Raw genomic sequence first — 25,235 nt, forward strand, 5'->3', positions numbered from 1 at the left:
TTCTGGTTAATGAGGTGCTTCCAATGGGAAGAGAATTAGTTGAGATCTAAACCTGCACCATATCTACATTGACTGAGAACTATTTCCTATTTAGCATTGCCAGAGATCCTTTCTGAGATGCACAGATCTCAACTTATAAAAGAAATGTATTTAAACGAATAAAAGAAATTGAAAATAATTTCAAAACCAAAAGTAAAATAAGCATGTGATATATTTTCTTCCAGTAATTTACAGTAAAAAGCAAGTGTATTACTCTACATCCAGTTCCCATACATTTGCAAGATAGGCACATGTATTACTCTACCATCCGATCATAGCATTATTGCTCTACAACTATAAAGAAAGTGGTGTGCAACCATATTCAGGATAACATGATGGAATGCTAATAGTATAATATTTGAAAGAACTCTGAACCCTTCTATCACCTGCATACAAAGCGAAACACTTCATTCCCAAAACAAAGAACAACACCAGGACAATAAAAGACAAGTTCCATCTCATTCACACAACCTTCTGCCCTGAAAGCATGATGTTTTCCACATGGATTTAAAGGCCCATGCTTTATGCCCCACAAATACGTAACAAAAAAGGAACCAAGCTAACAATAGCTGTCACCAAACATTTTTATCTCATTATCTATGCTCATTTGTTAGCCAGCTAAATAGATTTATGTTTGCTTCAGAACTTATAGCTTGATATCTATGAAGAAGAATGGTGCAAAGTTTGCATATTCCACAGTAGCTATTTAAGAAGAGCTACATTTTCATTTCTTGAACTCTTATACTAGATTGGACAAAAAAAAAAGTAAGCACATGTAATATATGAACTGAAGAAAGCTATTACGGAGATTCCTGGCGAAGGAGGAGCGGCGCGAGTTTCGGCGTTCGTCGGAGGAGGAGGCGCGGAGATTCCTGGCGAAGGAGGAGGAGGAAGAGACGGCGGAGATTCCTGGCGAAGGAGGAGAAGGAAGAGGGGTTTTCGGCGCGGAGAGGAAGAGACGAGGGTTTCGGTTCGGTTTGATTTTTCGGGAGCGGGAGAGAGGGGGAAAAACGTAGGAAACCCACGTCGGAGGAGGAGGGAGCGGCGCAGAGATTGGCGAAGGAGAGAAAGGGTTTCGGCGAAGAGGGAAAGGGCAGCGTTCGTCGGAGGAGGAGGGAGCGGCGCGGAGATCGGCGAAGGAGAGAAAGGTTTCGGCGAAGAGGGAAAGGGCAAAGGCGTTCGTCGGAGAAGGAGGGAGCGTTCGTCGGAGGAGGAGGGAGCGGAGCTTTGCGTTTTCGGCGAAGGAGGGAAAGAGTTTCGGCGAAGAGGGAAAGGGTTTCGGGATTTTGAGAGCGGGAGGAGGAGGGGTGGGGGGAATTGCAGGAAATCCACGTGGCAGTCCAGGTGGCATGGTACACGTGGACTGCCACGTGTTTCATGCTAGGATTCCTGTTACCGTTTCATGTTCTCTATCATTTCTCTTCGGGAAAGAACCCTCCCGGCTTGCTTTCGTCTCCGGTTAGGTAAAACACCCGAAACACCTCCGCCGGAGTTCGCGAGTAGCCGAGGGAATAGTTGTCGGCCGACAGTATGTTGGTGGTCAGCCTTCCCTCGGCGCCCAACGCCATCGGAACGATGAGGCCTTCATCTTTGAGGCCGCACATCGCCAACCGGTTCCTGAGCTCCGATATCTTGATCGTAAAGTCGGCCACCGTGATGTTGTATGGCGGCACCTGCTCATCCTTGCGCGGATACAATAGCGTTCTTATGACCGCATCTTGGCCAGCTTCCACAGCTAACAGTCCCGCCAAAATCTGCATAAATTTGTAGTTAATTATAATTAAGTTGATAATTAAATATGCTAGCTAATTAATTAGGAAGGCCCTTTAATTTCAAGTACCTTCTTGGAGACATAACCGTTAATGCTGGGATTTGCACCAACGGCGGCGACGACGCCCATGTAGGGGATCACGTAGGAAGCAATGAGGTACTTGAGAGTGTCGTTGTAGGGATCAAATGGAGGGTTCAGATTGTACCCAAAGGCATCGTTCATTATTTTTGCAAAGACTTCGCCGCTCAAGTTGAGCAGCGGCCTTGGGATCCCACCATATTTGCTCTTGAGCTCCCTTAATTAATTCGCACCAAAGTATAGTTATGTTATCATCGCAAGGTAAGGCAAGGCAAGGCAAAGTGGCAAACTAATTAATTATGTTCGATCGAGGATTAACTAATTAATTAAGTTGTGAAATCATTAACCTCATGTTGCCGACTTCTTGGTAGCCGAGCTCTTCGATGATGGCCTTTGTGGTATTGTCAAGGTTGGCTTTTCTGGCACCGACCGGCGGCGGCCCGCCCATGACCATCTCCGGTGCGACGCAGTCGTAGCCGCAGCCGAGGGCGCCGGACATCCAGAACTCACCCTCGAAGAACTCGAAGTTCTGGGCGAACTGAAACAAGTCCTTTTCCCCGGGGTAGAATGGCAGCCCGATCGTGGGCGGCGGCTCACATAGTCACATATATCTGGATCTCTACCTCCCCCGGCAGTCGCGACAACGGTCATAGAGACAAGAACGAGTGAGAAGATATGGATCATAGCAAAATTAGACATGTCTATCGATCAGCTCGATCAATCGGAGCAAATGAGTTTGAACTACAAGAAGAGGGTTCCTCGACTTATATAAGGCGATCGATCGAGTGGCGAGCTAAGGATATGCAAGAAATTAAGCCTCAATTAATCTTTCAATTAATTACTTGAAATAACTACTTTACAACAAACGTAACTGGAAAATCTAGCTATTGGGAAAATGGTGGCGTATGAAAAGTGACTTTTTTTAGCTCCCACCAAAACGAAAAAAAGTGGATGCCATGCCATAAAAAAGTCGCCGAGAAGGTTTTAAAACGGGAGGATCAGTCTTGCCTAGAGAGAGAGAGAGAGAGAGAGAGAGAGAGAGAGGGGGAAGTAATTAACGTACGTACAGCTCCCATAAGTAGAAATAATTCATTGGAATTCAACTTAATTTCGTTCGATCAGGACCACCCACCCATCAGTACTGGCATGCTAGATATTCTGCTATAGCATATCATTTCCCACTGATTCGCTGGCTTTCGATTAGAATTCTCACTCAATTAAGGACCATCTTTGGATTTCTTTAGTGCCAGCTAGCTGTACTTCGAGACTATCAACTTTTTTTTGGGTTTTAAAATAAAGATGATTGAGACTACCGACAAAAAAAAATGATCAACTCATGACCTCCTTATGCAGTTGGCACGGTAGAATTGCGGCAATATGGTTCACTCAAATGGGATCATCAAAACTCTAGATTTGGGTTTCGACTTTATTTTTAGAATTAGTTTTCTTTTCTAAAATTAATTTAGATTTTGTGTTTTTAGTTTTATTATTTCACAAAATGTAAGGTTTCTTAGACTATTTAAATAGGGTTAGAGTTCTTGTAAAATAATAAGTTTTGATTCAATAATATTTTTTGATAGTATTATTTATTTCCCTATCTTCTGATATTCTTTTGAATAAATAGGTTTTAGAAGATTATTTTCGATGTTCACAGTCGAACTAATGGATTCAATATTGCTCGTAACATAATCGCTATCCTGCTTGGTGTTAATTAGTATCAGAGCTCTTTGATCCCATAGATGTCGTCGTGGTCGTAACATGCAAGTTTCGATTGAGGAAGCCTCTCCTTGTGATCGTAGCACCTGAGACGAGATATTTGAAGATCTATAGAGACGAGTCACGAAGTTATTCCAGCTTCTAGGGACGCAAGATCTTAAAGATCGAGAGGTACGTGATCGAGGTCGTGATAGGCAAGTTTCGGCTGAGAAAGCCTCACACTGTGATCGTAGTGCCCAAAATTTTAAAGGTCGTAAGTTCTTTTCTTTTTACTTGGATAAAATTTTTCTTGAGAAATATAGACGACGACAAAATCAAAATAGTCGGTGATCTAATTTATGATGAAGTCGAGATCAAATCATTAGTGAGCCAGTATGTGACGAGGTACTTTATGATGATGATTGTAAGAGTTTAGTCATTTGTGAGATTCTATAGGGCAAATTATTTGAGGATGTAGTGCATATTCCATTAGAAGTACAACAACCGCCTAAATATTTGATTGAGTTAATGTCAGAGAATCTTTCTCCCGTTCTACCACTTAATTACGAGTCAATTTTTTATTCATCAACACTTAAGGATCTTTTATCTTAAAGACACTACCCTAAATTTGAAGTCGAATTCTTATCAACTTGGGGTGTCTTATGCAAGAGCATCCAGTAACACGATTAATTTGTCTTCCAATACAATTATATTCCCCTTCGAGCTGTGACGAGAAGATTTTGAGGCTATCAGGTTTTGAAGAAGGACGATTGAGACCACGGATAAAGAAGATGATCAATTCATGACCTCCTAATGCAGTTGGCATGGTAGGATTGCGACACTATGATTCACTCAAATGGAATCATCAAAATTCTAGATTTGTTCTTTAATTTGTTCTTTTATTTATTTTAAATTTTTAGGATTAGTTTTCCTTTCTAAAAATTAGTTTAAATTTTATCTTTTTAATTTTATTATTTTTTCTAAGCATAAAAAAGAAATTTTAGTTCAATAATATTTTTCGACAGTATCATTTATTTTCTTATCTTCTAGTATTTTTTCAAATTAATAGATTTTAAAAGATTATTTTCGACGTTTGTAATCGAACCAACAGATTCAATATTATCTGTAGGATAATCATTATCCCGTCTGGGATCGTTAACATAAATTAACTTTATCATAAATTATGAGTTCATCACTTTGAGATTTATATATAGATTAATTAAGATGTTACTTTGAAGTTATATTAATTCTTTGTCATTTCCTTGTAGGCGCGCAATTAAGGAAAATTATATTTTATAATAAGACATAATTTGTCTCTCAAGAATCTGAAAATGACTTTGCTATCTAAAGACATCGATAGGTGAGAACGAAGATGAATATTTGGTTGTGAGAGATTGATAAACTTGTTGTCGGTGGATGCTGGAGAGGATGCAAATTGATATTAGTTAGTCGAGGTTAGTGTTCAACACTATCTCCGTAAAATGATATTGCTCCGCTACATGTGCTTACGGATACCAACAATTCGTTTTCCAAGATACAACGACTTGGAATAGTAGCATTTTCAATTTCGAGACTAGTAAACTTTTCCGTAGTCTTTTTAGATTTCGAATACGTACACAAGATGAGATGAATGCTTTGAAATTTCTAGTATCTAGAGGGATCTATTTATACAAAGTGAAGAGGTAGAATACCTTTTGGTGAGTGGTTGTGACTTTTGAGTAGGATTGATCTGGGTCATTCGATCTGAAGAATAGCTACATGAACTAAATATCCTATCTAAGCCAAAGAATTTACTCCTAAAAGTCCTGACAAATGATGATTTAGATGAAATTATGCATTTTTGAACTACGAAATACTTGATTTCCATTTTGGTTGTAGGTGTAACCAACCCGCTATTAAGGATATAGCAGAAAGAAATAATAGAAAAAGAAATAGAGAACGAAGTAACTAGACTAGACAAATTTCATATAATCTCTCTCCTCTAGAGGGATCATCTAGTAAGCAAATAGTTTTTTTTATCCCCAAGGCAATGGTGCCGCGGTAGGACATCTAAGTTGTCACCTAGGCACCTCCGGTTCGATTCCCAACTATGGTGTTTTGCAGGAATTTTCCTCCAAATGAGGAGCGCAATTGGACGTCTGGGCTGGCCGCTGCGTGTACTTCCCGATTTACCCTGGTGGCCGGTGAAAAACTTTTGTGAGACCGGACCGGTCACCCCCAGAGATAGTCAATGAGGCTAATTGGGATTTATCATTTTTTTAGTAAACAAATAGTTTTGGATACATTCAAACAGAAAGACTGACATAAATGTTATGGATGTAATTCTTTCTCTATGAATACATCAATCTTCTATAAAGGAGCCGAATAAAATAAAAATTTCATGTTCAGTTTTGAATTAGAGACGTTAAAAATGATCAACTAACGTCGACTATAACTCCTAGCCTTCCAAGCTAACGATGTGGGTTCGATTCCCTTCCTAATTTTATAAAAATTTATGATTTATTTATATTTTTTTGTCTGTGCCAATCCAACAAAAATATAATTGACAATGTTATATCAAACAAATATAATTGATTGTAGATAAAGAAATCTCTTTATCCTGACCCTTTAATCTTATCTAGAGGGTTGTAACCCTTCATATCTCTTTTTGTCATCAGCCGTCAGATCTGGATTCAATGATCTATTCGATCTGACACTTCAGATCAAGCCTCATCACTAGCGATTAGATCGTGACTCTTCGTGATCAAACACTCCAAATCACATCACATGCGATCCATCACATCTCTTTGATCAACGATTGACATCCGTTCGCCCAGTCAGCAATCCAGTTATCTCTCCCTACCTACGTGGATGTCACATAGGCACTACCATGCCACATGTGAGCCTGACATGTAACCCGAGTGCCACGCAGACACTGCCACGGCCTCTAGAGCATAAGCTCCATGTGACAGAGCCGGCCCTGGGTCGGGGCAACTAGGGCGGCTGTCCAGGGTCCATAAATTAATAGGGTTTAATTTTTGGGTTAACTAGGCTGGGTTTAGGGTTGACGCCAAAGCATCAATTGATTGCGTCCTCCTTCCGCACATCTGCACCGCCGTCAGTAGGCTGGGTTATTGGGTTAGGAGGCGATCTGGAGGAAGCCGGCGATTGGAGATAGGGTTAGTGAGGGCTGGACGGAAGTATCTGCAGCGCTGGGCGGCGATTTCAGTAAGGAGGCGATCACCGAGAAGTTGTCTGAAAAATTTCGATAACATCTCCCCAGTAACTATGACAATTCCCCTGAATATATGCAACAATACACAGCTACATGCGGCTGGAATAAGAACTACATGTCCTACAACACACCATGACATCAACAATAAGATATAAGACCTACATGACCATAACAACTACATCACATGCACAATGTCACAATAAACAAAATCGATGTAACGAAAAACATCGTAAATCCAAAATACGAATACCACGAATACAAATCCGACACAATACTACAGTCCATGTCACAAGTACAAGTCTCAGAATGGAAATACAACTATAACAATACCAACAACGATAAACTCCTGATGTGAGATAACAGCAGTCGACCGAAACTCCAAGCTCCAAGTAACCTATCTGATACCTGGGGAGAAAACAACATAACCCCAGGGTTTGGGTAGTGAGCATTAGATACTCAGTGGGTACAGGAATGAAGTGTATGTAAAGGTAAACAAAATGAATAATAACAGAGTACGAGCCAAAGTAACATGTACAGAAGAAATGAATAACATGTACATGATATCAGGTATCAACAAAGTATCATGTATCCAGGTATATAATATGGTATAATAACTAATTCTACTAAGGAAGAACCATACAGTGCAACAGGTATCATAATCATAGCATGTAATCATGTATATAATGACACGCAGTACAACAATCATAGCAACCAAGTACAACAGCCACAATCATATGAATAAAGTAAACTTTGTAATAATCCTACCAACAAATGCATGTAATATGCATCAATCAACGCAACCAAAATATCCGTCACAGTCCGCACTCTATATTCCCCAATCACCCCCTAGAGCAGTGAACTGAGGGGCCAAATAGGACAACTACACAGCTCCGACAACTGACCACTAAAGATAAGTGGGGAGGGGCAGTGTGGCAGGAGGGCAATGTAGTCAATCCTGATCGCACCCAACTGTAGTGCAACCTCTTACCCATGTGACACCACAACACGGCGTCAGGTAAGATCCAACAACAACAACACCTACAACTATTATGATGTATGATGATCATCCCAACATATAATAGCTAAAGTCAATTAGCATGTTCAACAGAATCAACAGAGGTCAATATATGTCTATGATACCATAGTTAAGACTAATCTAACCATGGATAGATTAAATAAAGATCATACAACAATTATCAAGCAACGAGTCATACGAGTATTAACATGATGAATGTTATAGATAACAGGAGTATCAAATATGACATCAGTAGATCATCATAAGGTCAACAGCAGGTATCAAACAATGATATGTATCTCAAACCCTTGTTTAATCATTCCAAATTAATATCCTAACAAGTCATCAACTCAAGCCTAACCAGCTCAACCGAATTCCAACCTTCCAAAACCAACCCCATGAACAAGGTATCATCAATCCAACATCCAACAAAACTCCATACAGCAATCCACACTAATCTAAATCTAATCAATAATTAGATCAAAATCCACAAGAAAACTTACCCAACCAGAACCTTAGCTCAGCTCCTGTTCTTCCTTCTGATTCAAATTTCTCCTTCTTCTTTTCTCATGGCCAACCAACCTAAATCCTCCGATTCAAGATCCAATTTTAGAAACCTGAAATACCATGGATTTAATCTTAATAATCCAACACAAACCAATCAAACAGTAGCCGATCAAAACCACCAACCCATCACACAGTACCCAGACTCCATGGCTAATCAAAAACATCCAGATCAGAATCAAGAAGGCTTACCTCTAGATCGAGCCGTTCCAAGCCCTATCCAACTCCTTTGCTGCCGCCAATCAACAGAACTCCTATCAAGCCAACTCACATAAAAAAAATGATAATCCCAGTAGCCACATCTCTGGGGGTGGTCGGCCCGGTCCCACGGAAGTTTCCCACCGACCACCAGGGTAAATCGGGAAGCGCATACGACGGCCAATCCAGATGCCCAACATCCTTTGATTGCGTTCCCCATTTGAAGGAAAATTCCTGCAAATACGCCGTAGCTAAGGATCGAACCGCGGGTCCCTGAGTTACAATCCGGATGTCCTACCGTTGCACCATTGCCCCGGGGACAAGCCAACTCACATCAAGAACCTGTGGGAAGGCAAATCAAACAACGAATCTAAAGAAATTCAAGCTTGGAAATCTGTCAACACCTTAGATCCAAGCTTCTAAACCCTAGAACAAAGGATCTCAACTCCACTATACTTACCGATAAACCCTAGAACAAAGGATCTCAACTCCACTATACTTACCGGCGTTTTCCTCTTCGGTTCGCCTCCACTAGATCTACCTCAATACCGCAATTCAGTCCTCTTCCGACGAGATCTAGCCCCCCAAACTACTCCCCTTCGGTCGCCGGGGCTCCTCCTTTGGGTTTGTCACCTGCGGTGGAGCACTCTCACACGGCTCCGGCGGCGACGAGAATGGACCTGAGCGCGAGGGCGTGGTCGCGGCGATCATGGGAGGCATCGGTCGCAGACGAAACTTGGCGGCGTCGGCAGAGGTGGGCGATTGTCGCTTGCCGCGTGGAGTGGAGCGGCTGATGGAGGGTTAAGAACGCGATCGGGAGAAACAAGGGGAAAGGCAAATCGCGATTTGGGTTTACTGTAGTTTCTCAACCGAGCACGTTAACGGGCCAGGTTCGATTGCAAACCCATTAACCATTCAATCCCATTATAAGACTTAGGGTTTGATTAATTAACTCCAATCAAATCAACCTTAGAGTTTAATTCTAATTAAACTCCCTCTTAATCTTTCCTTAACCCATAAAATCAAAGTTAACTTTATTTACGAATAGCCCCTAATTTCTGGTATTTTACATGATCTCTGGCTGCCTTGTGCCCGTCGCTGGCTCTTCCCCGCTGATCAGTGTGGCGTGGTTACCCTCTTCTTCTTTTTTTTTCTTTTACTGTGTCGACTGTCGAGGAGTTCTCAGGAGGCGGTGGCTCTTCCCCTCTTCTTCTTTTTTTTCTTTACTTTTTCAATACAATTTTATCATTATTTTCCTTTCGTGTTTTCAAATATTTTTCAATAATAGATCACTGAGATACTTTGGTGTTAAAAAATGGGTAATGAATTGATAGATGACAGTTGCATACAACAAAGATCCAAGTCCCGTGAAGGTGAATCTGGGAGTCGAAGCCTACCGAACTGAGGTATAAGAAGTTAAATTATTTGGTTATGACTTTACATCTCTGTTTTTTAAGGATTAAGTGAATTTATTACGTGTTTCTTCTCATGTGATAGGAAGGAAAGTCACTGGTACCGAATGTCATCGTGAGGCGAGCAGAGCAACTTAACTGCTAGTCAACGATTCGTATGTTCACTAACTTATTTTGAATTTATAACATACAGATATGTGTGATTATGATCGATGCATGCATTAGTGAGTTGACATTCTTGCAAGAAGAGTAACCTACAGTAGATTGTGACGGTTAAATTATCCCAAATTGTAACTTTGATCTATATATTTACGTTGGTTTGCATTCCTGTTCTTTTTTCTCATTGATAGTTCATGATCACTCAATCGCTACTAGTTGTAGAATGGTTGGAATATTTTCACTACATTATTCAAAACTTTCTGAATTCTTTTGCTGGACCTATATTTATCCACTATGCTTGATGTACTAGAGTGTTGGCCTATTAGGTAGCAATGTTTGAAAAAAAAAAGGACGTACTGATGTAGTTTAGATTTGAGATGAGATTGCTAAGACAAATGTGAGATTATTAGAAAGGATATTTTAGAATAGTTATATATAATATAAAAGATAATAAACTGAGAAAATTTATAAAAAATTAGTTGAGACTTGAGATGAGAATGCTAAGATAGATGTGAGATTACTAAAAAGGATATTCTAGAGTAGTTAGATACCATAAAAGTCAATAAACTGAAAAATTTTGAATTAGCAATTTACAAAGCTCAATGGAGGGACAAGATCTATGTAGCTAACTCTAAATAGTTAGGACAGATATTGCTCGATACTAATGACATATTTATTAAATTAAACCTTTTCTTTTTTATCATTCTTTACCACTCATATATGTTGTTTTCTTTGGGTACCAAAAATACTTTTTTGTTCTCACAGTATATATAATTCAAAAGCTTGGACAATCAAAATAAAATAATGTATCTCAAAATTTGTGTCAAAATCATAAAAAATGTTTCAATGCTCTCCTATATGAGGAGATATAGTGTTAGTGATGGAGTGTCATTGCTATATTGTAATTTGTGAGACCAAAATGCAAGGAGAAATGACAATTGCAATTCATGTTATAAATGCACTGTGGAGTAGAAAGGTTGGGTGCTGGAAACAGTGTTTGAAAAATTAAACCAGATTGATAAGTTAAATTGTTAAAGAGGAAGTAGAAGTACAATTAGTGGTCTGATAGTTAAATATCTAGTTGGGTTGAAGTTGAACCCTATTCAATTGAAAAAAGATAATCTTTGGGGCAACTATCACTTGTCAGTTTGATTTTAAAAGGACTGTTTGAAGATTTGCGAGGAAATCCTTGTAGTAAGAAATCTTAAATATCCTTTTTGCCCTTTTACAATTTATTTTCAAATTTTTGTTAAAATTTCAATCTGGTATTGTACAAAAATTAAATATGATATTGTGTTAGGGCCTAAAAATTATAATTTCACCCAGGGCCCTTATGCAACAAGGACCGGCTCTGCCTCGCGATGACGCGTACGTGCAAAGTGTGCCAACAAAGCACCCATAGCGCACGTGCACATATGACGAGCCACGAGCTCGCATGTGCAAGCACCTGCTCATCTGTGAGAAGAGAACACGTGAGCTTTTGTGTTAACTCCATTAACATAGCAATATTAATAAGGAAGGGAAGTCTATCGAATTTTTTTGAAAAAGGGTGGAATTTACCTCTCTATTTTTTATATTTTTAAAAAAAATATTTTTGTGATTTATTAATAATTATTTAATATAATGATAAGTAAGTTAATCAGAAGTCTTTTGATTTAAGATTTAATACTTTTTAATCCACTATTAACTAAATATTTAATTTTGTTATCGTTTTATCCTCTTCGTCTTAAATTCACCCCTTTATTACAATTCCGTAGTAAATGGATTAGCCACTAATATTGATATTTTATAAGAATGTAAAAGGAAAAATAAAAAATGGTAAAATTACAATGGATATTTTAAAATAAAATAGAATAGAAGTTTGAGGTGACAATAATTTTTTTTTCTAAAATATATATATTTTGAGACGTTACGTTGTTAATAAGTTTGTTTATATAAATCAGTTGATCACCTCGCAATGCTTGCATAAATTACATTGAAAAAAAAAGTGATATAGCTTGTGGCCTTTAAATTAATTAAAATATCTGAAAATTTTCTGAAATAATGCCTCAAAAATAATTTATCTTAATTTTAAAGTGGTTAATGAATATATATATATATATATATATATATATATATATATATATCAATCGTGCTATTCTGAGCGCCATGTTTGAGCGACTCATGCGCGCCTGCTGACGTGGAGTTTCCACGTCCGCATTAATCATTCGCTCGACCACAGTTTGCTTCGCCCTCTTCCCTTCTCTTCCGACAAATTTTTTTCGCGCTTTTTCTTTGCTTGGCGGCCGATTTTTTTCGCCCTCCTCTGACCCCTCACGCGCACCTCGCCGAACCCTACTCTAGGGTTTCATTTCCCCTCACCAGTTCTTCGGTTTTTGCCCTCTCCTCCCGACCCTCTTCTTCCTCGACAGTGATCTTCTCCCTCCAGTTGATGGACCGGCAACCCTAATTCCCTCCGCACGCTCTCTTCTCCCTCTGCTCGCCGCGGCGCTCTCTTCTCCCTCTAGTAGACGGACCGGCAGCCCTAGATTTCTCCCCTCGCGTTGTTCCCGTTCTCTTCCCGGTAGCAGCCTGCCGGTGACGGCCGCGACTTGCTGTTGGCGACGCCTCCTCCTCCCTTGTCTCCGTTCCCAAGCTCAGTGCGTCGTTCCCGTTCTATACCCTGTAGCAGCTCGCCAGTGACAGCTGCAACTTGTTCTTGGCCACGCTTCCTCCTCCCCTGTCTCCGTTCTACCCTCTTTTTAGGATTTTCTTGTGCTATGTTTCTGCTACAAGTAGAATAAGGGAAGAGGTTGATTTTTGGGACAGTCTACTGGTTTTTGTATTGACTTGGCTGCACAGCAACAGTATGTTCAATTAATATATGCTCTATATAACAAATTATTTCAATATATGCTTTGTAATTTCAAATAATTTTTTAGTATTGCTTATCATCTTAAGGTTGATTTCTATATCTTTTGGAGCTTATTCGTCATATTTCTGTCTACTGCATTCATGATCATTACTTATCCTGTTTCAAATTGTTCTGATTATGTGTTCTTTTTTGCCCCCTCAGACATGAAGTCGTGCTTACTGCTGCTGCTGCTCAGCCTCTTCCTGTCAAGCAGAATATTATCTAATGAGTTTTTCTACTTATCATTTGTATCAAATGAGTAAAAAATGAGTAATATTATCTTACTGTGAATTTCGTTAAGCGCAGGTTTCTCAATTGAGACTTCTTGGTGATAGTGTACACTCGACATGCATTGCATTTGTAGAGTTTGCTCAGGTAGTTGTCATCAACCTTGTATTTTCAATCTGTGTAATAGTTGAATGATACTGCAACTTAGATGATTTCCACCAGTTATTGATCCATTAAATATCTAGAAATGAGACAGATACTGTAAAATAGTCAGTTTTTTCTATCATTATGTGTTTTACACAAATTAGTTGATTAGACAATCTTGGTTAGCTAGGACTGCACTTTTCACAATTGTGGAAGCTTGTTTAGTTTATTTTCAATTGGAACCCTTCATACAACTAATACTTTTTATGCGTCTTACAGTTTTGCACGCTCATTCTACCATCCTATTCTTGCCGGCCTTAACTAACCTTTCTGAGTGGTGCAAAAGAAGAGTAGATATGTGGTTTTTAAGAGAACCATCATACGGATCATTAGGACCTTAACTGAGCTTGGTTTAGGATTAATAACTAAAACTAGATCAACCTTTGTTTCTAGTTTTTCAAACAATATTACCTACATTTTTCTGTTCAATCCTCGTGCTAAGGTCAATAGATTACATTTTCTGTTTGTATACATTTTCTTCATCGCCCACAGATAAAATGTATCTAAATGCACTGCTTCCATTTAAGTATGACTTGATATTGTATACATAACCTCATGGGGGACTTTTGATCCCAAGTATAAACCACAATATCCATCATTACTACATGATTCATTCTCTTTTCCTGCACAAAATCAAATCGGTAAAAACTGAAGAATTTTTGCGAATTGTAGGCAGCAAATGCCATTGTTGCTCTAAACTGCAGTGGCATGGTCTTGGGAGCTCTTCCTGTCAGGCAAGATCATCTCTATTTCAAAACTAATGTGTCTAAACATCATAGAACAAACCTAACTCTTATTTTTCTGTGGCATCGCAGGGTGAGTCCTTCGAAGACACCAGTAAGGCCGCATGCAATGCAAACTTTGTGAAGCTCAAAAAGATCTTATAGCTGTTGCTCTGCAACTGCTACACTTTCGATTTTTTTGTTTGTTTTTGTTTTTGGATCGAGGGGAGGGTCAATGAACCTCTCTCTAGCTGATCTTATTTCTTTGATAGATTGCTGAATTTTTGGTTGAATTTAATGGGATGATTACTTTCACTATCAATTTGAACTCAAGTTAATTTCTAGCATCAGGCGATGGATTAGAATGTTGTTTGATCCTTTAGAGATCCATTTGTTTCACTGAAAATTGATATTTTTCAAGGAGAACTTTTATAGAAAATTTATTTTCCAAGGCGATAGACATGTTTAATATCTCAAATCGAGATGATCAACTATTTAGAATCGATCCATTGGTAAAAATGATTTAACTACTTCGCCCATCAACCTTGATAAATTCATGTTCTCCATCAAGGAAACAAAATGAAATTCCAAGTTCTCCATCAAATAAAACATTAAGGAACACATGATAGTAATATTAGCAATAGACGGGCAAGTAAACCAAGTTCTTGATTTTAGGATGATAGAAAATATTTAGCACTGTTAATTCAAGGAACGCCACCTAACATTTGAATAATGTGTAACGAATAAACTGGTTCAGAGATAGGGAATTGAAACTACTTTTCTGGTTGCAGTGCAAATGTATTCGCTAGCATACAATGAATAACACAAACAACACGGATTCCCTTGTCAAAACCCTCTAGAATGATACAAAATGAAACTATTTGCTCTAATCTACGTCCATCTCCTCCAATGCAGCTTTTGCGGCCTCCTTGGCTTGCTTCAAGAGTTCGTCTGGAACCTGTGACAACACGTCTTGTACTTTATAAAGAATACCATGAAATATCGAATAAAGGTATAAATGATATTAATAAGGAAAACCATGAATAAGGTTAGCAACATAAAGAGAAGTATAAATTACATTGTATCGTATTTCTATAAAGAAAAGGAAATGAGCATGCTCCATTGTACCCTTCAGGAAATGCTGTAGAATAAGCTTTCAGAAAATTTGTTTAATTAAAGGAAAAGACAATATTTAGGTTAATGACAAGAACTACAGTTTGTAACTGTTGGGTTGCAAGGGTGCAAACATAGTCCCACATCTAAAACACATGGGAAAGATCATGGGTTTAAAGGGATGAAAAGTATCTCCATTGGCATGAGGCCTTTTGGGAAGAGCCCAAGAACAAAACCATGAGGGCTTAGGCCCAAAGTGGACAATATCATGCTATTGTGGAGATACATACATTCTTTTGGACCCAACAATTGGTATCAGAGCGAGGCCGCTCTTCACCGGACTAATCGCCGGATGAGCCATGATCCGAATCTAAGCATGTGGGTTGAACCTTAAACAAAGGAAGTAGGGGAGGCTCGGACCATGAGGGACATGGCAGCCGGACTATGAGGGACATGGCAGCCGGACCATGAGGGACATGGCAGCCGGACCATGAGAAATGGCAGCCGGACCATGAGAAATGGTAGGGGAGCTTCCAGTGGTCCTTTGTTTGGGGGGGGATTGTTGGGTTGCAAGGGTGCAAACATAGTCCCACATCTAAAACACATGGGAAAGATCATGGGTTTAAAGGGATGAAAAGTATCTCCATTGGCATGAGGCCTTTTGGGGAGAGCCCAAGAACAAAACCATGAGGGCTTAGACCCAAAGTGGACAATATCATGCTATTGTGGAGATACATACATTCTTTTGGTAACATGATAAAATACAAAATTGTTGGGAAAGGCAATATAGGCACACATGAAAAAGAAACTTGATTTTCTTAGTTCAAAATATCTTCAAAAGGGAGTTATAATTGAGAATGGTCCGAAGCAAAACTATCTGAATAGGAAGGATTAATGTCCCAAATCCTATCCAACAAGCAAAGCTGATCGAAGCTCCAGCTTAGGTCAACATATAATTTTAGTTTGCCCATAACTATAGAACAATTGTAAAATTTATGGACACACAGTGTCAAACATTTATTATTCTAGAATCTTGATGACAGAGAAGATAGCAACTAAACAGTAATTAAAATCATTCAGACAAAAAAGCAGAATTAATAAAATCAATTAACCAATGTATCTAGATTAGTTTTTTTTAACAGTTATACTAGTATTGCCATAAGCCTATTCATTAGGATGTTCTACGGGAGACTTGCGCAACCAAAAAGGCAGCATGATGTATGCTAGAATAAAAGACATCAGCAAACATATGAGAACTATATTCTACCATATTTGCATGATCAAAGAAAAAAAAGAAAGTAAATAGATTGAAATTTGCAATTCAAGGTAATTGTAAGAGTAAAAGTGAATGTCTTTATGCATAAGAAAGTTCATGGTACAAAAACAAGACAGGCAATAAACATCAGTAGAGTTCTAACTAAACTACTTTCTAAATTAACAACAGCTACCTTCTGATGCTGGCGATTTGATTCATCACAGACCCAGCTCATTTCTAACTCAAATGCTTTGTCCATTGCTTCATCGTGCACTCCATAAATTCTGCTTGGAAGAACAAGGAAAACGATACAAATAACAATTTCAATTTGCAGAAGTTCCAGAAATAAAATATATCCAGAACAAAAGCCAGTAGACTGTCCCAAAAATCAACCTCTTCCCTTATTCTACTTGTAGCAGAAACATAGCACAAGAAATCCTAAAAAGAGGGTAGAACGGAGACAGGGGAGGAGGAAGCGTGGCCAGCAACAAGTCGCAGCTGTCACTGGCGGGCTGCTACGGGGTATAGAACGGGAACGACGCACCGAGCTTGGGAACGGAGACAAGGGAGGAGGAGGCGTCGCCAACAACAAGTCGCGACCGTCACCGGCAGGCTGCTACCGGGAAGAGAACGGGAATGACGCGAGGGGAGAAATCTAAGGCTGTCGGTCCATCTACTGGAGGGAGAAGAGAGCGCCGCGGCGAGCAGAGGGAGAAGAGAGCGCGCGGAGGGAATTAGGGTTGCCGGTCCATCAACTGGAGGGAGAATATATATCACTGTCGAGGAAGAAGAGGGTCGGGAGGAGAGGGCAAAAACCGAAGAACTGGCGAGGGGAGATGAAACCCTAGAGCAGGGTTCGGCGAGGTGCGCGTGAGGGGGTCAAAGGAGGGCGAAAAATATCAGCCGCCAAGCAGGGAAGAAAGCGCGAAAAAAATTTGTCGGAAGAGAAGGGAAGAGGGCGAAGCAAACTGTGGTCGAGCGAACGATTAATGCGGACGTGGAAACTCCACGTCAGCAGGCACGCAGGAGTCGCTCAAACACGGCGCTCACAATAGCACGATTATATATATATATATATATATATATATATATATATATATATATATATATATATATAGGTGAGTTGCGAATCCATCGCCGCCGGTCCGGTGGCCGGCGGTGGCCGGACGGAGGAGCGGCAGCGGCGAGAACGTCGACGACGCAGAGAAGTTACAGTGTTTTTTCGTGATGAACGGCGTGGATTTTTCGCGATGAACGGTCGGGATCGCGTGCGCACGGGACGCGTTTTTTCGTTCGCGCAGGATATCAAACTCGTATATATATATATATATATAGTAAGAGAACAGCGCTTTATCTTAATATAAAGTTTCATATCATTATACAATTTGATAATTTTTATAATTATATTCGTGTTTAAATCTAATCATTCATTAAAAAAAAACTCTGGCATTTTTTAAAAAGAAATGTTTATCAAATTCACGTTATCGTGATGTATCAAAAATAAATTCAGTTCACAAATTATTACCTTAATATATAATATTAAAAAAAAGGGTATAGGATATTAGTAAAAGAATAATTCCCTAATTAAATTGATTTAAGAAATAAGTGCTTGCGAATTTGAAAATATATAACTAACTTTGTGAACCATAATATAAAATTAAGTTTGGATGTCTAAATCCGTATAATAATTAATATTCACTGTTGCTATAGATTTAACTTTAACGATCACTTAATTTTTGGTTAAGAAAAAAGGAAAAATTAAAAAGGAAATTAAACTCAAACAGTAGATATAATTAATTAACTTGAGATACGTACTCTTCATTGCTTTGAAGATCACATAACAAGCTAGCTAGAACAGCTCACAGTAGCTAGTTCCGGTTTTATAAGTCATAGGCCGGATAGGCTTCATGACAGTTTTATTTAGTTAGATAATAGATAGTGCAGCTAGCGATCGATCGATCAGTTTCATTTTTCAACGAGGTTCCAAGAATTCCCTTGCGATTTTTCCATTCCCGCCTCTGGGAAGGAACCCTCCCGGCTTGCTTTCGTTTCCGGTTCCGTACCCTATGCGAAGCACCTCTGCCGGAGTTCGCGAGTAGGCGAGGGAATCGTTGTCGGCCGACAGGATGTTGGTGGTCAGCCTTCCCTCGGCGCCCAACGACATCGGAACGATGAGGCCTTCATCTTTGACGCCGCACATCGCCAACCGGTTCCTGAGCTCCGATATCTTGATCGTAAAGTTGGCCACCGTGATGTTGTACGGCGGCACCAGCTCAAGCTTGTGCTGATACAATAGCGTTCTTATGACCGCATCTTGGCCAGCTTCCACAGCTAACAGTCCCGCCAAAAGCTGCATAAATTGGAAGTCATAAATAAGTTGATAATTAAATGTTAATTAATTAGGAAGGCGCTTTCGATTCATTCTTCAATTACCCTCTTGGATTCATAACCCCTAATGCTGGGATTTGCACCAGCGTAGGCGACGACGCCGATGTAGGGGATCACGTAGGAAGCAATGAGGTACTTGAGAGTGTCGTTGTAGGGATCAAATGGAGGGTTCAGATTGTACCCAAAGGCATCGTTCATTATGTCTGCAAAGACTTCGGCGCTCAAGTTGAGCAGCGGCCTTGGGATCCCACCAACTGTGCTCTCGATCACCCTTAAATTGTACCAAAGTAGTTATGTTATCATCGCATGGCAAGCTCATTGATTAAGTTCGATTGAGGATTACTAATTAATTAAGTTGTGAAATCATTAACCTCAAGTGGCCGACTTCTTGGTAGCCGAACTCTTCGATGATGTCGTTTGTGGTATTGTCAAGGTTGGCCTTCCTGGCGCCGACCGGCGGCGGCCCGCCCATGGCCAGCTCCGGTGCGATGGAGTTGAGGCCGACGCCGAGGGAGCCGAACAGGAAGAACTCAGCCTCGAGGAACTCGAGGTTGAGGGCGAACTGCAACAGGTCCTTGTCCGAGGAGTAAATTGGCAGCCCGATCGTGCGCGGCGGCTCACATATATCTGGATCTCTGCCTCCCCCGGCCATCGCGACAACGGTCATAGAGACAAGAACGAGAGAGAAGATATGGATCATAGCAAAATTAGACATGTCTACTGAGCTCGATCGGAGCATGCAAATGAGTTTGAGCTACAAGAAGAGAGTTCCTTGACTTATATAGGGCGAGGGGCTATCGAGGGAGGGAGGGATATGCAAGGCCATCAGTAGCCAATTCCTTGGATTTCAAGGACAATTAACTTTCGTTCGATTAAGGACCACCCATCTGGTCCATCATCAGTGGAAATTCTACAAATCTCGAATCGCACGCGTTACAATTTCCGCACTGAGACAGCATTAATTTGTTGGATTTCAAGGACCATCAGTAATTCGTATAATCAAGGTCCAGCCATTAGTAATAATTTGCCAAAAGTTGCTAGCTACATTCATTAGTTTCTAGTGAATGATATATATATAGATAATTTCTTGGCTTTAAGGACTGTATATCCTCCTCCTCCCCCCTCTCCCACCCCCACTGCATCCCCATTCGCAATGTCGAAGATTTCTCTTTTTTTAGATTGCATATCATTTCCCACTAATTCGTTGGATTTCAGGGACAATTCTCACTCAATTAAGGACCACCTTTGGATTTCTTTAGTGCTGGACTGCGAAGGGGAAATAATTTTTCTAACCGCATGAATTCTAAAATCAATATGAACTCAAGAACAAAAAGGAAAATATGTGTAAGATCTAGTATCATTATGAATCCATAGCAGAAAAATAAATACATAATATAAGATAGATGGATCTGAATGCAGTGGAAGAGTCATCTTTTTTATGCGACCACTTCCATGAAATCAAAAATCCTACAAAAAGAGGAAGAAGAACAAGGGATTGGTCTTATAAAAGAATTAGGGTGACGGTACCGTAGTTTTTTCGCTGATAGAGAGCGTAGAGATCTGTGAGGATAACCAATCCAATGAAGATCATGCTCTCTATATATGAACTCATCCATTATCAATATTAACGGGTGTAAACCTCACATTCAATAAACCAAACTCTTATAAACATTAGTTAGATCGAGTTGGTTCTCTTAATGATATATATCCACATGTACGTCCATCAAATAAAATTATCTAACAGACTATGGATCAGTTTTGCATAATTAGATAATAATAGTTCAATTAAGATTTCTTATGCACGATTCAAGGATATACTTATACATTAGGAAAACATTGAGTAACAAACTTTATCATAAATTATGAGTTTATCACTTTTAGATGGGAAAAATATACCCCTATTAAAATTCATATAGATGAATCTAATAAGAGAGCCTTATGTCTAGATTAAGATGTTACTTTGAAGTTATATTCTTTGCCATTTTCTTGTAGGCAATTTATGAAAATTATATTTTATAATAAGACATTGTCTTTCAAGAAGCTGAAAATGACTTTGCTATATATCTAAAGACATCGATAGATGAGAACGAAGATGAATATTTTGGTTATGAGAGGTAAACTAAAAGAGAGAAGAGGAGATGACGAAAATTTGAAGAACATATCCAAATTCAAAAATGGAGTTTTCAAATTGTTAAAGGTGCTCAAACTAAGAAATGTATTCATAATCACATAGACAACATTAGTTTGTTGGATTTCAAGGACCATTATCATACAATTAAGATCCAACCATTAGTAGCAATTCCACAAGTTACTAAATTCACTAATTCTCTAGTGAAGATATACATAGGTAATTCCTTGGCTTAAGGACTATCCTCTTCCTTCTCCTTCCCCCACACCTCCACATGCAATGCCTAAGATGTCTTCATTTCTAGATTGCATATCATTTCCCACTAATTCGTTGGATTTCATGGATCAATTTTGTACATTAGACAATAATAGTTCAATTAAGATTTCTTATGCATGATTGGAGTATATACACGAGGAAAACTTTGGATAACAAATTTTATCATGAATTATGAGTTTATCACTTTCAGATGGAAAAAATACCTCTATTAAAACTCATATTGGTGAATATAATAGGAGACCCTTATATCTAGATTGAGATATGTTACTTTGAAGTTATATTCTTTGCCATTTCCTCATAGGCAATTTACGGAAATTATATTGAAAAGCTAAAAAAAGAAGACAAGAAGAATAATTGTCTTTGCTGAAGTTTGTATATTGTAGAAAAGAATTTCGATGTTATTTATTGTTCATGTTTTTGTTGCCACCAATTTTGCAAGAAAGGCAAAAGATGAATAAATTATGAATTATTCATGCTGATATTATATATGCCCAAATAGGGATTGATTCAGATTTTGTGAGTCAGTTGATGGTGACATTGATTCTCATCTCTTTGGACACTCTTGAAAGGAAAGAATGGAAGTATACTATTAAAAATGAAGTTTGCAAATTGTTAAAGGTGCTCAAACTATTAAAGTTGAAAGTTTACGATCATTGTACCTTTAGAATTTACTTCCCCCTACGTTTCAGAAAGAGTCACTTCACTTTCAGAGTACATGTAAGGCCTTGATTCTCTTGTCCTGGATCATTCAGTCCACGCTATAACCTTGATTTACTCTTCCTTTTAAGATTCCCACTTAAATTCAGGCTCGATGATGAAGATTTTAGTTTTGATGGCTATCTGTATGTGAAAATGTTTCTCTCAGTCGGTGGATCCCATTTTTCAATAGGTTAACAAACTAGACACATAAGTTAAAGTTGATCGAGAGCAAGAGCTTAAAAACATTCAAGTCGAATTCAGCTTCGAGGCTTTGGAAGCAATTTGATTCTCACAGTGTGTCAATGTGGAGAGAAACTGGTTTTCAAGTGCAATATCAAGCTTTCAGGCTACCTTTTTCAATACTATGAATATATATCGAACATTGTTATATATCATAGATAGTTCGGGTTTTGGAGTTAAAAATATTATATGAATATATATCGAACATTGTTATTTGCAATTGTATATAAGATCATATATCAATGAAAGGGCTCTATAAAATTTGTGTCCGTGATCCTGCATGCATTAATGTCAGCTCACAGAATTTATGGCGATGCATTAATTCAAGGTGCCATTTTCTGCAGAGGCGAGCATGCAGCGCGTTTGGAAGGGAAGATCACATATTTATTAGAAAGCTGCCCACTCTGAGGAACACTGCGTGCAAAAACCAGGCTTCTGCCAGTGTTTGTCTGCAACCCCCTTCGATTTCATTGAAACAAAAGCATGGATGATGCAACTGACAGGGTTTGGGTTTGGTAGGTAACTGTGATTGCTAGTTTCATAAATGCAGCATATACATGAGCAATTACAGTAGCACCAGCAGCTCACCAATCAAACTTCAATAATAACCACAATAAACATTTGGTCAAGTGGTTGGAGGAAAGAGAAGTATTAGATTGAAAACAGCATGTCTCAATCTTCTTCTGGTACACAACAAATGAACTTGTCCACTGAGCGACATAAATGCAGCCCATTGCCCGCCCTCTCATGCGGGTTTTGAATGCTCGAAGCCACACGGAACAGTTGGCAACAGCTGATACGCTCATGCAGTGAAGCAACCTGTTGCTTCGACTTTGGACCAAAGCTTACTTCCCTTTCGACTAAACGCCAATTAACTAACAGCAGAGACGTCGCTGAATAATTTGATCTTATTATCAATCTTTGCATCGAAAGTTTTCTCTTCTTTGGATTCAATCTGCATCGTCTGCTTTTGAGAATCCAATGGAGGGAGGAGAAAGATGGATGTCAGGTATCAGCAATATCGGACTCCAGCGACGTGCCGCTGTCTACCACCTGTCTCGGTCCCGCAAGCATACCTTCCCCCTCTTCTCTGTATTCGCCGGCACATGGTACACCAAATTATTGGCCTTGTTTACCCAAAATTTGCCTTTTCGAAACTGCCGAAATTATATGTGTCTAATAAGTGTTGCCTGTCTGGAGGCGAACATGGGCGGGCTGCCTTGCCCATGTGCAAAGCTTTTTCAGTCTCCTTATTATAAACAGGTTTACTTCCCCCATCATCTTCTTCACTTCTGGACTTCTCTTTTCCTCTTCCAAACTAAGCGATGGCCACCTTTTCCCTTCGTCAGTCCCTGCTGCTGCTGCTGGCGGCGCTCCTCCTCCTCTTCCTCTACGCCTCCGCCATCGAGACTGACCCTGGCGACCTGGCAGCCATGCGCGTCATCTCCCTCGCCCTCGGCGCCGACCGCTCCCCTTCCATTTCCTGGTCCCGCTCCGCCGACCCTTGTTCCTCTTGGCGGGGCGTCTCCTGCTCCGATGACGGCCGCGTCGCCGCTATCGAGGCTGGCAACCGCGGGCTCTCCGGCTTTCTCTCCCCCGCCATTCAGAACCTCACCGCCCTCGTTCGCCTCGAGCTCCAGGACAACCGCATCGCCGGCCCCCTCCCTTCCCTCGCAGGCCTCTCCTCCCTCCAGGTCCTCCTCCTCCACGGGAACAATTTCTCGTCCATCCCTGCTTCCTTCTTCGCTGGCCTCTCCTCGCTGCAGTCCGCTTTCCTGGACGACAACCCCCTCGCGCCCTGGCCCGTCCCCGACTCGCTCCGCGACGCCGCCCCCCTCGTCAATTTCTCCGCCAATTCTGCCGGCGTCTCCGGATCCCTCCCAGCCTTCTTTGCCACCGCCTTCCCCGACCTCGACCACCTCAGCCTCGCTTTCAACCAGTTGTCTGGTCCTGTCCCCGACGCCTTTGCTACCGCCCCAATCCGCTCCCTTTGGCTCAACAACCAGAAGGGAAACGCCCGCCTTTCGGGCGACATTGCCTTCGTCGAGAACATGACCGCCCTCGAGGTACTCTGGCTTCACTCCAACTACTTCTCTGGGCCGTTGCCGGACTTTTCGCAGCTCACCGCACTCCGCGATCTTCAACTCCGCGACAACCGCCTCACTGTTGGTTATTTTGGCTTCATTGGCCATGGCCATGGAGCAACCATGACTCCATGTATTGGAAGTTTTAAAACTGCCCACCATCCATGACTCCATGTCACCACCCATGATTCCATATCTCCAAAAATACTTGACGATGGAAAGAGATTTTGGGAGAGATATATATATGTGGTTAATTTGGTCCCTGACCCTTGCTTCATAAGGCTTCTTCGAGAGCAAATTACACCATCGAATTTTATGGAGCAAAGGGCCAGAAGCATCAGATTTTCTCGCAGCCTTGTAATCGTCTATGAACTCAGATGGCAGGAGGTAAAACTTTGATCTTTTCCGCTGCATTTGCTTTGCTATGAGATGCCTCATGTTGTTTTAGATTCTAACATTTGGTATCAGAGCATTACAATATCTCTGCCTCATTTTTCTTTGACGAATCTGTTCAAAACTTTTGTTTCCGTTTACAAGATGAAGAACAGAAATAATCTTAGGCTGAATCTGTTTACAAAACAAAAAATAGAATTAAAATTGGTTTTTCCAACTTACCTGTTCTTTCCGATTCCCTGTTTTGTCCGACGACCCAAGCGGCAGCAGCCCGTGTTTCTCTGTTTAGCCACGTTGCAAGCGGCAACCCTGATTGTGAGAACAGTGCTATTTTGGTCGGCGTGGCTGGCAAGAAGCGGGCGGCTGGCGTCGGCGGAAGTGAGCCCATGGAGTCGTTTTCGTGACGGATGAACCGATCTGTCCGCTTCATTTTGGCACGGCAGCAACTTTGTCTTCAGCACAGCAAC

At 40.3% G+C, this 25,235-nt stretch overlaps 3 protein-coding genes and 1 long non-coding RNA gene across 4 annotated transcripts; 2 read left to right on the top strand and 2 right to left on the bottom strand.

The window, feature by feature from the left end:
* Nucleotides 1–254: 254 nt before the first annotated feature.
* Nucleotides 255–2,964, bottom strand: LOC141818163 (ferritin-like catalase Nec2). The gene is made up of 5 exons (XM_074705719.1): nt 2,956–2,964; nt 2,236–2,480; nt 1,880–2,105; nt 1,460–1,793; nt 255–313 (listed from the first exon to the last, which is right to left on the bottom strand). Exons 1-5 carry the CDS (start codon nt 2,962–2,964, stop codon nt 255–257), a joined length of 873 nt encoding a protein of 290 aa, XP_074561820.1.
* A 10,251-nt stretch (nt 2,965–13,215) lies between these two features.
* On the top strand, nt 13,216–14,520 carry LOC141818165 (uncharacterized). The gene is made up of 3 exons (XR_012600919.1): nt 13,216–13,413; nt 14,143–14,204; nt 14,286–14,520. It is a non-coding gene; the product is annotated as an uncharacterized LOC141818165 (long non-coding RNA).
* Nucleotides 14,521–18,363: 3,843 nt separating this feature from the next.
* LOC141818164 (ferritin-like catalase Nec2) lies at nt 18,364–19,649 on the bottom strand. Its single transcript, XM_074705720.1, has 3 exons — nt 19,320–19,649; nt 18,994–19,219; nt 18,364–18,910 (listed from the first exon to the last, which is right to left on the bottom strand). The coding sequence occupies exons 1-3, from the start codon at nt 19,646–19,648 to the stop codon at nt 18,533–18,535; spliced, it is 933 nt and encodes a 310-aa protein (XP_074561821.1). The 5' UTR covers nt 19,649; the 3' UTR covers nt 18,364–18,532.
* A 3,967-nt stretch (nt 19,650–23,616) lies between these two features.
* On the top strand, nt 23,617–24,543 carry LOC141818161 (receptor protein kinase TMK1-like). The gene has a single exon (XM_074705718.1). The coding sequence runs from the start codon at nt 23,617–23,619 to the stop codon at nt 24,541–24,543; it is 927 nt and encodes a 308-aa protein (XP_074561819.1).
* Nucleotides 24,544–25,235: the final 692 nt, after the last annotated feature.

Source organism: Curcuma longa, unplaced genomic scaffold, assembly GCF_044706935.1.
Source record: "Curcuma longa cultivar G26 ecotype Majalengka, Jawa Barat unplaced genomic scaffold, ITB_CL_G26_1.1 contig_23553, whole genome shotgun sequence".
NCBI lineage: Eukaryota > Viridiplantae > Streptophyta > Magnoliopsida > Zingiberales > Zingiberaceae > Curcuma > Curcuma longa.